Source organism: Pinus tabuliformis, chromosome 8, assembly GCF_031772625.1.
Source record: "Pinus tabuliformis cultivar Carrire ecotype Pingquan chromosome 8, CPIR1, whole genome shotgun sequence".
Classification (NCBI taxonomy): Eukaryota; Viridiplantae; Streptophyta; class Pinopsida; order Pinales; family Pinaceae; genus Pinus; species Pinus tabuliformis.
This window is the reverse complement of record NC_142294.1, coordinates 1,315,210,380-1,315,223,880: the sequence shown is the minus strand read 5'-3', so window position 1 is coordinate 1,315,223,880 and position 13,501 is coordinate 1,315,210,380. Positions and strand designations below refer to the sequence as shown.

Sequence of the window (13,501 nt, the reverse complement as noted above, 5' to 3'; positions counted from 1 at the left end):
TTTTGTCGTTTGAGAGTGTTGAACAAACACAAGCTATGTATATTTGATTTCTACTTTAAAGATCAACATTTTTTTTTTATTCTTTGAAAGAATACATTGTTATTTCTCCTTAATAGGGAAAAAATAATTTACCAATGACACAAAAAGTAAAAGCGTACACATTAGAAACATATAAAAGAAGAAACCCTCTTTAACTGAAAGAAGCTATAGCTAGCTGCAGGTTGTTAAAAGACTCAGTACTTCCAATTTCGGTGTCACCAGAAATTATTTTACGGCTCTATTTCCATCTCCATTTGTCCATACTGGTCCTCACTAGATACTAACGTTGCAGGTGTATTCTTATAGTAAATATTAAATAGCATTAGTAGAAAAGTTTATCTAAATGCTTAGTGGGATGTTACCACCTAATGCATGGTTGTATTTAATAGTGTGGCAATGCTAGAATAAACCCCATGAAAACACTTGCTTTGGTTAACACACGTCTAAGTTTAGTGTTAAGCCATTTGTCAAGGTTAACGCTGATGCAATGCACATATTTACAATCCCATACTGTGGTCCATGCCTACTTGTATTGGGCAGTTGAGGTGAGACAACACATGAAATCTCTCTGGTTTAGTGATCTGGGTTGTTGCATCTCAGCATCATGTCTGGCATGCCTATCATCAAAGGAGACAATTTGTGCTTGATCTGCCTATGACGTCCACTTCATAGATATGGTATGGATGAGTTATCGTGCGTTATGAGTCCAACTGTTATGGACTCAAAGACGGCACTGCCATGCCTATTACTATCGCTGTAAAAGCCAAGCCCAAAACAGCTAAGTCGATCTACAGCAAACTAATATCTCTGTAACAACATGCTGATCTCTAGTACATAAAAATTTGTTCTTGAAATAACAACATTATGATAACAACAACAGATTTACCTATAACAGCTGTAGATTGAGCTATAACAACAATAGCTTTTACTATGCAAAACACAAATTTAGAGCACTGGTCTGGTTTTACGTTAACTTAAAATTATCATAACAAGCATTGCAAAAGCAATTATAGAAACTGGGAAGCGTGGTAGTGAACAAGATTACAGAAATCTTCAAAAAACATTATTGATAAAATAAACTCTTTAACTGTAGATAAGACAGTAACACTTTCCTAAGAACCTATCGTCACAGGCTCAGGCCCAAGCAGACCCCATACAAGCATTCACCCAAGATATCCCTACTCTAAAGCCTGAGCAATTTTATAATGAAAACTCTCACTTTTGCTTCACTATCTTTCTCAGCTTGACCAATTGAAAATATCTTAAAAAAAGCCTTGGCAGCAAAGATGGCATGATTAGTGTTGGACAGGTGAAATTTTGAATTTATTCAAATGTTGAATTTCATCATTAAATTTCATACCATTTCAGAAAAACGGTCCTAAAGATCAACCAAGTGATGAGGGGCAAAAGGTAGCAAATTTGAACGCGTTATAAGAATGGTTGCTAACTCCTTACCAAGTTTTTCAAATCCGAGGCTGCTGATTCTGATCCATTTGGCTTCTAGAATGCTTCTTGCCAACATCCCAAGGGGCAAAGCAATTATGCAACAGATCCTCTTAGATGTGCACACCTTACTGTAGATGTTGCACTGAAAACTCAAAATTATATAAAGAAAACAACAAGAAAGCATTTACAAATAGTTTAAACCCTATAAAACAAACATATAAATAGTTCCCATCCCTCCTCTGTCGAGGGAGTCACCTGGTCTGCCTCTTTCCCTAGAGGTAAGGTTCCATCCAAAACACGTGGCTATTTGGAAGGCACGTGTAACAAAATGTTGACAGACTTCCTATGAATGTAGGACGAAGGATAAGTGAGCAGCCAACCACATTGGGACGACGGAATGTGCCAATGACTTTTTGCCTAGCCAATCATGCATCAGAAGTTGTGTTTTAGAGTAGTGGCTAGGGTTCTGCTTTACAAGAGGCGTGATTGAAATGGATCGCATTCCATTATCACTAGGAATGGTCTTTGATACCACTAGCAGTAATAAAAGTCATTACCACACACTTCTTTCCCAAGCAAAGAAACAGAGACCATTAACAAAGCACAGAGAGAAAGTGTGCATACTAGTGTCCAATTTTTAGCTTGGATTTGAAATGTGTTAATTCCAGATTAGTCTCATAGATATAGCTGATCTGGAAACAATCAAATCATGGTACTGTAGAAACACATACAAATTTAAGGTCCCTACATTTGGGATTTGAATATTTCCTTTTACAAGTTAACCATGACTCAAACAGTCAGAATTTCACATCAATCCCATCACATTTTAAAGGGAGAGAGCAATGCATGATCGTTGCAAAACTACTAGCAAAAAACAAATTATCTGGTGATGAGAGTTTTTTCATCTTTCAAAAACCTGTTTACCTGATGCATTCTCTGTGATTGTATTACAACTGAGTACCCTTTAATTACAATCACAGCTGAGCATACTTCAATAGTGCATGTTGATTGTGATTGTGGTGTGACAAAAAACTGGCCAAAACAAGATCCCAGACCGGAACTGATTGTGTCGTGATTATCTTCTATATATACTAGTTCCCACTCATTACTCATGTGGGCCTCACGTCACTGGATCATAACAGACTGATGATCCCTTGGTGAAGAGCAACGCAATACAATCTAACCCTCATCAAAACAGAAACCCGAATATCTAGTCTTTTAGAGGAGGGCAGGCTTGCCATTGTAGATTTCAAGTAACTTTTCGGCATGAGGACTGCACTTGACATATTTTTCGAGGAACTTCCGCTCACTTAAACAAAGCGCGGGAAGGAGACTAGGAGGGCACTTGGAAGGTTGCATTGCACTGAGAACACTCAACACCTTGTGGCGGGGCTTCATCCTACGCTCCAAGCTGTAACCATACACTAACAGAGGATACGAAAAAATAAACTTTGCAGGAAACCCTGCAGTATGCATCAAAAAGTCCATGTTCTTCTGCACCTTATCCATGGAAGCTTTTAATATAAGTGGGTACCTCCTAACAAGCTCCTTGATGTCATCTTCAAGGAGGCCAAAACTTGTCAAATGCTTCAATTTCTTTTCCCAAATTTCAGGCCCGTTTCGTTTAGGTAGTAGAATAAGAGGTGCCAATCTGAAAACACTTGAGACATTAGCCTCTGATCCAAACAGGTTTTGAAGATACTGGATATTGGGATGCAGAGTTTTCTCGAGACTCCCGTTAAGCAACCTGGAATCATTGGATATGGCATTTCTCAAGTCTTGTGCAGAAAGGCCCAATGTTTTCATGAACTCAAACTTGGGTTTCAACTGCCGATCAGCATTGAGAACAAGAATAGCTGTGTTTCTGGTAATAGTCTTCCTTACCTGGTGCTCTGTCAATCCCGAATCTCTCAGTAACTGTACCGCTTCTTGGGCCGTGTGAGCTGATCTCGTCGTAACCAAGGATGGCCTTGCTTTAAGGATAGTTGAGAGCTCAGACTGACACAACCCACATTCGTTGAGCAAGAATTCTGAAATGGGGCATGTGTTATCGGCTTCAGGGTAGCTTGTGGACTTGTCTTTATCAGCAATAGTTGTAGAAAGTCGTGATAATTTTAACAAAATAATCAGGAGAAATGGTGAAGATGGTGCTGCAACAGCTGCCGCCAGTGAGTGACGCTGAGATCCCAAAGATGAAGCCAAGTACTGGGCGAACATGGCCATTGCTGAAAATATGAAGTTAGGGATTTCTCCAATATGATCCCATAACAAATCGCTTCAAAGAGGATTGGTGTGATTCGTATAGAGACATGTTTGTTTATTATATGAAAGAGAAGGGGATTAGGGCACGAAAGATATAAGTTACATATGAAAGGTAGGGTATTAGGAAAGAAAAAGGAATTTAAGCTTCAAGCATTCGTCTCTTTCTACAATTTTTTATCATTTTAATGTTAAAGGGATGAGGATATGAATTTCAACTCTTAAGTGTCATTAATTTTTATAATTTTAATACTGGTTTTAATCATTTTAATATTAACGTTAATAAAAAATGTTAATAATTTTTTTAAAATAAAATATCATATTATATTGTATTTTGTAAACAAGATTACATAAAGAATAGCAATATAAGGATTATCTAAGTTGTAAAAGTTACTAAAGCCATAGAACATAGCAAGTTTGTGAGAGGCTGTCAACCACTTCGCTCAGTACACAAGTAACAACAAAAACATCAACCACTTAAGACTAGTTAATGGCACTCTCATCGGGAGATATTTAGACAAAGAAGTTTTGTTTGCATCCACCTTATGTTTTATAAAATGAATTTCAGTATGTGTATTATTTGAAGGCCATGATTCATTCAAATTAAAGTTGTTACACTTGCACCCCAAATTTGCTAATAAATTTTCCACCCTATTCCCTCCATGCCGAGTATGATGAGCAATAATGTAATTGAACTTTGGTGTCAAACTATTTATACTAAAAACTACATCCTCCAATCTCCAGTAATGCACTATTTTATGAACAAGTTTCTCGTTCAAAAGTTTTTGTGTACATTGAATTACGACCTAAGAATCACCATCCACTTGCAATAATTGGAAACCTTCTCGGATAGCAATAATAAGGCCTCTCTCCACAACCAAAATTTCAGCGAAATTATTGTTGAAATCCCACAAGAAATCGAAAATTTTTGCAATGGCCGAGAATTTTCATCGCGGAAAATCCCTCCACAACCTGCAACTTTTGGGTTCCCTTTGGAGGCCCCATCAAAGCTCATCTTGATAAAGGAGCTCAAGGGTGGAGAATAGGAGTTAGAAATTGAAGGACAAATGCTTTTGCCGATGGAAGTGAAGAAGGGATCATTGAAGAATCCAAATTGAGGTTTTTCATGATAACTGCTTCAAAATCCTCCACCTGCTAATTATCTATAGACCAAGGAGAGGCAAGAATGGTCTCTCGAACATTCAATATGATCAAATCCTTGAGCACCAAAGTTGATTGATTCTTTGGGCAAAAAATTTAAAAAATCCTCTCTTTCCATAAGTTCCAAAGAATAAAACCTAGTGCAAGCATCCAATCATGAGAAATAATAGGGTTCTTAAATTTCTGGCGGTACCATTGATCCAACATAATATTAATATTCTTTGAGAATGGACGCTCCATGCCAAAAATATGAGGAAGGAGATCCCAAATTTCCACCGAAAAAGAGCATTAAAGAAAAATATGTTCTACCGTCTCTTCAACTTGTAAACAAAGAAAAGATAAGGATGGATCCTCATATCCTTTTCTATGAATACGATCCCAAGTAAGAAGCCCCGACCCCATGCAAGTAATCATAAAAGGGTAGAAATTTTTGGCCACCACATTCTGGCCCATATTCGAGACCACAAGACTACGTTCTCCATTTTCAAAAATTTTGCAATAAAGGAGTAAGCCTCTTTTAGAGAAAAGGATCCTATTAGTTGTTGAACCCATCATAAAACATTATCGTTCTAAGAAATCCTAATATGTCTATCTTCTAGTGTATTTTTAAGATCCTCCCATGGTAGTGTAGTTGAAGTAGGAGGCCAATCATCTTTGTATTTCCACCGTCGCCATAATTGATTAGCAACCCTCACTGCACCTAATGAGTGGGTAAAAAAATTAATAGAACAAAGACTATCTTTATCATCCAAAGAAGGTAACTGCTACCAGACATCCTCCCAAAAAAAAGTTGTCTCCCCTTCTTTTATATCCTAGAAAGCTTGTTTTCTCACTACATCCTTACAACCCTGCACCCACTTCTAAATACCCGAACTTGGAATATTACCATCAAAGCGCAATCGATCCTCCTATTTATCCAATGGGGACATACTTATGGAGCCATATGTGCTTCCATAATTCATGACTCTCCTTAACCCAAAGCCACAAAATTTTCATACCCAAAGCTTTACTGACTAGTTCAAGGTCCCTTAACCCTAATCCACTAGCAGATTTTGGTTTGATCAATGTATCCCATTCTACAAGTGCCTACTTTGTAGCTTTAGTAGAACCTCTCTAAAGAAAATCACACCACAAGGGTTGAAGCCTATTATAGGATGTTTTCGAGATTGGTGTCACAAGTAGTTGATAATTTGGTAATGGCTACAACACTGATTTAGTAAGAACCAATCTTCTTGCAAAATTGAGAGCATGAAATACCAATTATTAACTTTCAAGGATATTCTAGATAAAAGGTATTTCCAACTGGACCCAAATATTTAGAAGGTAACTAAACCTCACAAAATCCCAATATTCAAGTCAAATCACTCTCAATGGAATCTTGACAATTAAAATAGAAAATGTTGGTCTTGTCTTTATTAACTAGAGTTCCTGAAGCCACCATGGTGGTCTATAGGATTCACCATATTCCTTTCACTTCCTTTAGAGTAGGCAAAAAAGATAGAACAACATCATCAATGAATCGTTGATGTGTAATTGATAGATTTTCTCCAAACATTCGTAACCAAAAAATGTGACCCATTGAACATAATTTACTATAAAATCTGTGAAGCCCTTCCATGGCCAAAATGAAAAGAGAAGGTGATAGAATATCACCTTACCACAAACATCTTGAAGATTTGAAGATATAAGACCCATATCCATTAACCAAAATAGAGAAAAAGGGAGGTGATATAAAAGAACTTACCCATGAGATCCACTGCGCTCAAAACCCAAAAGCAGATAAAACTTGTAACAAATAATCCCAATTGATTCTATCATAGACCTTAAACAAATCCATTTTAATCGTCATACCTAGTCATTTGGATGCTCTAAGGGAGTGAATGATTTCATATGCAGTAATTATACCATCTAAGATTTGTCGTCCCTCTACAAAGCCAGTTTGTTCCAAAGAAATTAACTATGGAAGTAATGGCTTCAGAAATTTCACGATTATTGTAGAGATTATTTTGTAAATCACATTACACATGGCAATAAGCCGAAAGCCACTAAGCTCCTCTGAATGTCCATCTTTCAGTATAAGTGTTAAAAACGTTGCATTAAGACCTTCCCACAACCACTGTGTCTGGCACAAATCCTCCACCAATTCATGAATCTCCATACCTATAAACCCCCAACATTCTTTAAAAAAGTCTGAGGTGAAACCATCCAGAACTGGAGATTTATTGCACGACATTTCCATAACAACCATCTCCGCTTCTTGGATCGATATTGGTTAGATGAGAGCTAAGTTTTGTTCCTTAATAATAAATCGATGGATATAGTGAAGGATTGAATTAATAGTTGATTGTCGATTATGAGAATTCTCTGACAAAATATCATGATAATATTGAACCAAGTCATTTTCAATTTCTGCATGCAAAAGCCTTTTGTCCCCATAATCACCAATAATGGAAAAAATCGAGTTATCATGATGATGTTGTAACATCAAGTTGTGGAAAAACTTAGAATTCCTTTCACCCTCCTTAAGCCATTGAACTCTAGATTTTTGTTTCCAAAGGATTTCTTCCTAGTGCCATCTTTGTTCCAATTTATGGAGGGTAAGACCTTCCTTTATGATTAGTTCAAGAGATCAACCTTCTACAATCATGTGTTGTCCAACCCTTCGCATATGATCTTATAATAAAGCTCGTTCTTCAAAAATGTTTCCAAAATCACGTTTGTTCCATAATTTGATATGGGTTTTCAAAGCCTTGAGCTTTAATTGGAACATGTGCATTTTGTTCTTACCTCTCACAACAATTTTTAACCACCATTTTTTTAGTAGATCCACAAAACCAGACACTCACAACCAAAGGCTCTCAAATTGAAAAGGGTGATTCCATGAAGCTTCCTTCAAATCCAGTTCTAGCCTAATCGGTCAGTGATTAGACCCAAGACATGGTAATATTGTTGCTTCGACAAAAATATCCTTATGCAACACTTCTTCATAGAGGAAAAATCGATCCAACCAACTTGCAATTTGGTGTCATCCTCCTCGTCTATTTTCCAAGTATAAAGACCATTTATAGTTGGAATATCTACCAATTGCAGTTTCTTAATGAATCTGTCAAAAGAGACCAATTCTGGGTCTAATTTTTGAATTCCTCCTTTTTTCTCCTTCATATATCTTATTAGATTGAAATCCTCGTCAACAATCCACGCTGAATCTATAACATACCTCTTAGTTGCCAATTTTTTTTCCAAAAGATTAAGCTTATGCCCTGCCATCAAAGGACCATACATTGCTTTTAAAGAGATGAGCTCTTTGGTTCCGAGATAATGAAACCTACTAGTTAATATTTGTGGACAGGTCATCCAAACCTAAGAAACTACTTCTAAAGAGTTCAACAAAATTGCCAAACCACCAACAGTACCCCACGCGTCGAGAGCCATTATTTGACACCCTTTCCAACATTTTTCACAAATTGGCAGTAGTGTCTCTGTTATGAAACCAGCTCAAGAAAAGATAGAAAAGATAGATCAACGCCTTAGAATTTAGCCTCTTCGAGGGGGCAACCTCCTTTACATTACATAAATGAACAATTCTTGGATGATTCAAATGACAAAACCTCCTTTCTATATATAGGAGTCTAAGGAGTCACAATATAACCCAGCCGACCTAACAATAATAATATAAAGCCACAAAAATAACAATAGAGGGATTCTATGGGGCACAGTAATAACAATATGGGGATAATAGGGGCACAACAATATTAATAAGGGATGCAACTACAATAGTAATGAGGTAATTACTAGTATTATAGGGACCCAACATGCCCCTCTCCTTCAAAAAAAGTGTTGTCCTCAACACTTGAGTAGTTCTGGATGCTTCTGTATAAAATTCTCATCCTCCCATGTGGAATCTTCAGTGGATAAGTTCTTCCACTTGATAAGATACTCTGAAATTGATCGATTTCGTAGCTGTCGAGTTCTTGTTTCTGTGACTGCTTCCGGTTCCAATATAATTTTTCCTTCCTCGTCAAGTTCTGGCAATATTGTTTGAACTGGGAGCTTGTCGCCTATAACCTTCTTTAAACATGAAACATGGAAAACTGGGTGCAATCGAGAAGCTGCAGGAGCTCCAATTTGTATGCCATAGTACCAATCTTTTGCAACACCTTGTACGGACCATAATACTTTGGTGATAATTTATTATCCTTCTTAGCTTGCTTGAGGGACATTTGCTTATATGGTTGTAGCCGTAGGAATACCCAATCACCTACATCAAAACTTCTTTCGCTGCGATGTTGATCTGCCTGTTGTTTCATTCTATTCTGTGCCAACACGAGGTTATCCTTTAAGAGTTGGAGGACTTGTTGTTGATGTTCGATGTGATGTTCCACTGCATGAACCTTAGAATTTTCTCTTAAATATGATGTGATGGATGGTGGTTGATATCCATAAAGTGCCATAAATGGGGTCATTTTTGTTGTTGTATGGAAGGAAGTGTTATACCACCATTCAGCCAGAGGCAACCATTTGACCCATTGTGTCTGTTTATCAGATACAAAGCAACGAAGATATCCTTCCAAACATTTGTTTACTATCTCAGTTTGCCCATCAGATTGAGGATGATAAGATGAGCTATGAGCTAACTGAGTACCAAGACAAGAAAATAATTCTGTCCAAAAATTTCCAGTGAAAATGGGATCTCTGTCACTTACAATAATCTTTGGGTTTCCATGTAGCTTTTGAATTGTTTCCATAAATGCAGTAGAAACCGTACTGGCTTTAAATGGATGTGATAATGCACAAAAGTGTGCATACTTGGTAAGTCTGTCAACTACCACCATGATGACACTCTTTCCCTCAGACTTGGGTAAACCTGTGATAAAATCCATTGAAACCTCCTCCCAACGTTGGCTTGGAATGGATAAAGGTTGTAATAGACCCGGTGTCTTAATTGTTTCAACTTTATTTTGTTGGCAAACCAAACATTCCGCCACAAATTTTTGAATATCTGATTTAAGGCCATCCCAAAAAAATTCCTTCTTAACCTGTGGTAAGTTTTTAAAAATCCTGAGTGCCCTCCTAAGGGAGAAGTGTGCAATTCCATAAGAATCTTTTGTTTTAGTTGGGAATTCTTACAGAGGTATAAGCGATCTTTGTACCACAAAGAATCATTTTGCCAGCTAAATGTATCAGACGTACTGGAATCTTGTTGTAACTTTCGAATAAGTGCCCATACTTCTTCGTCATTCTTCCATTCCTCCCTTGCTTCGTTTATCCAATCTGGTTGGATAATAGAAATGGCGCACAACAATGCTTCCACATCCTCATCCTTTCTTGAGAGTGCATCTGCCACCACATTTTGCTTCCCTTTTTTGTAGATGATTTCAAAGTCATAACCAACATCTTTGTGACCCACTTTTGTTGCCCTTCAGAGGATAATCTTTGTTCTAAAAAGTATTTAAGGCTATCATGATCCGTTTTTACCTTGAAGTGTCTTCCCATTAGGTAGGGTCGCCATTTCTTAAGTGCATGGAGTATTGCCAAAATTTCCTTATCATAAATAGCTTTGTGTAAAAACTTTCCCTTGATTGGACGACTTTCAAAAGCAATGGGTCTTTCATCTTGCATTAAAACAGCACCAATTCCATTTCCTGAAGCATCGCATTCCACAATAAAGGTTTTTGTGAAGTCCGGTGTAGCTAAGACCGGTGCTTGGCACATTGCCTCTTTAAGATGTTCGAAGGCCTTTGTTGCTTCTAGAGTCCATGAAAATGCATCTTTCTTCAATAATGTTGTTAGAGGTGCTGCTATTCTCCCATAATTCTTAACAAACTTGCGATAATACCCTGTCAACCCGAGAAATCCTCGTAGATGCTTTATGGATGTGGGGATTTTCCATTCCTTAATGGCTTTAATTTTGCTAGGGTCTACCTTAACTCCTTCATGAGATACAATATGACCCAGATATTCCACCTCTTGTACTCCAAAGAAACATTTGGATCTTTTTGCATATAATTGTTTCTCCTCCAATATTTGTAGCACCCTATCAACATGTTCAACATGATCCTTCCAAGACTTGTTGTAGATTAGTATATCATCAAAAAATACTAACACAAATTTTCTAAGGAATGGTTTGAAAATGGAATTCATCAAACCTTGAAATGTTGAAGGTGCATTGGTAAGTCCAAAAGGCATGACCAAAAATTCATAATGACCCTCATGAGTTCTAAATGTTGTTTTCGAAATGTATTCAGTCTTCATTCTGATTTGATGATATCCTGAACGAAGATCCAACTTGGTGAAGTAAATTGATCCATGCAATTCATCCAGTAATTCATCAATGACGGGAATGGGAAACTTATCTTTAATAGTGAGCTTGTTGAGCTCCCTATAATCCGGACACATGCGCCATGATCCATCCTTCTTGTGCACTAATACTACTGGAGCAGAGAAAGAACTTTGAATCGGTTGAATTATACCAGCCTCTAGCATTTTTGCAACCATACGTTCAATTTCACTCTTTTGGGCATAGGGATATCTGTACGGCCTGATGTTTGGAGGAACACTTCCTGGAATCAAATGAATAGCATGATCATGATCACGAATAGGTGGAAGACCTTTCGGAGTCTCAAATACCTTGGAATGATTGTCCAAGACTTTTTGGAGATCTGGAGAAATAGATGATTGCAATGTGGAAACATCTAGTGGACATAATTGTGCAATTACACCCCTTTGTTCCTTTTTTAGAAGCTTTGTCATACCATTAGAGCTAATTATCTTTCCTGGTTTCCCTGCAATACCCCTTAATTCAACTTCCTTTCCTTCCATGGAAAATTTCATGAAAAGTTCTTGAAAATTGAAAGCTATTATACCCAAGGATTGTAGCCATTGTACTCCTAGTACAACATCAGCACCTCCCATTGGAATGGAAAGCATTGGGCTAGTCAATACATATTCTCCCATCGATAGCTTGATATTATGGCACTTTCCAGAGAAATTTATTGTTCCTCCATTTGCAACCATCACTTGACACTCTGGTGCTGGGTATAAGAAGCAATTCAATTCTTTTGCTACCTTACAATGAATAAAATTGTGGGTACTTCCTGAATCAATCAACACTATTACCTTTTTCTTCTTGATTTGTCCTTCTATCTTGATGGTTTGAGGAGTGGTAATTCCCGCCAATGCATTACAAGATATGGTCGGATTCATTTCTTCTTTATCTAGGCTTTGTTCCTGGAGTATATCCTCTTCTTTTGACCTTTTTTGCTCCTTTTCTTCTTCCTCTTCACAATCTATGTAGAATAATTTCTTCTCAGCACACTTATGACCTTTAGTGTATTTGCTATCACAACTGTAACAAAGCCCTTTTGCTCTTTTTTCTTCCAATTATTGTGGTGTCAACCTTATAGGTTGTGGAAGACTAGGAGCAACCACACTTCCATCTTTATAGTTGTGAGTGGTATGCTTCCTGGTTGCCATAATTTTTCTTTCCATTTTTCTTGCTATCCTGAATGCCTTCTCTAATGAATCAGGTTCCCAAAGGCGAACATCATGTTGGATATTATCCTTTAAAGTCCCTATGAACACATCAATCCTATGCTCCTTTGGAATATCTTTTACCCTTATGTTCAATTTTTGGAGCTCCTCAATGTGCTCCATTATTGAACCCTTTTGTTTGAGACTTATCAATTGGCTAAAAAAAGTGTTGCTTTTTGTATCCTCATAATGTGCTATCAATTCTTCCGTAAAAATTGCCCAAGTGATAAATTGTTTACGAGATCAAAGCCATTGATACCATACAAACTGATTTGGTTCCAAATATAAAATTGCAATACGTACCTTTTGTGTGTTTTGCACATTATTGAGATCGAAAAATTGCTCCATTTGTAATATCCATGTTGCGGGATCCTTGCCATCAAACTTCCTCATATCGATTTTTGGAATATGGTGGATTTTCAATCCCACATTAGAGTCTAAGAAATCATGATTAACATTTCTTTTGTTCGCATCATGAGTTTCCTTTACTACCTTTTCACCATTGGTAAGTATTTCTTGTAGAAAATTTGTCAAATCTGTCTTCAAATTTGCCATGCCTGTCTTCAAATTTGTGTTCAAATCTATCTTCAAGTTTTCCATCTTAGCTTCCATGTCATTCATCTTAGCTTCCACGCCATTTATCTTAGCTTCTGTTAGCTTTTGTGACAGTGACATTTGTTGCACTTGTTCTTGTAATTTTGATATATCATGTAGCATTTCTTCCTCTTCTTCATGAGTCATGCTAGAGCTTTCAGGTTCCTTACTAGGTGTTTGCATTTTCTTTCCTCGGGGCATCAGTTACCAATAATAATGCTCTACTATGCCCTTTGAATTCCTTCAAAATAAATTTTCAAACCAAGCTTAAGCAAAAATTTAAGAAAATCTACACACCTTTTCTCACTTTGTAGGAGCTCGATATTGCCTCTGATGTATCTCTGTACTTTCCGATCATCTAGTTTTGAATTTGTGAACTGAAGTAGCCCTCTATGTCCTCTTTCCAATGCCACAAGTCTGACCCAAATTGGATTCTCCAAGGAAGAGTTATGTAAAATCTCCCACAGTGACT

The 13,501-nt window shown here is 37.2% G+C and overlaps 1 protein-coding gene across 1 annotated transcript; it reads right to left on the bottom strand.

The window, feature by feature from the left end:
• Positions 1-635: 635 nt before the first annotated feature.
• Positions 636-3,825, bottom strand: LOC149240315 (uncharacterized). The gene has a single exon (XM_089373682.1). It carries the CDS (start codon positions 3,706-3,708, stop codon positions 2,704-2,706), a length of 1,005 nt encoding a protein of 334 aa, XP_089229808.1. The 5' UTR covers positions 3,709-3,825; the 3' UTR covers positions 636-2,703.
• Positions 3,826-13,501: the final 9,676 nt, after the last annotated feature.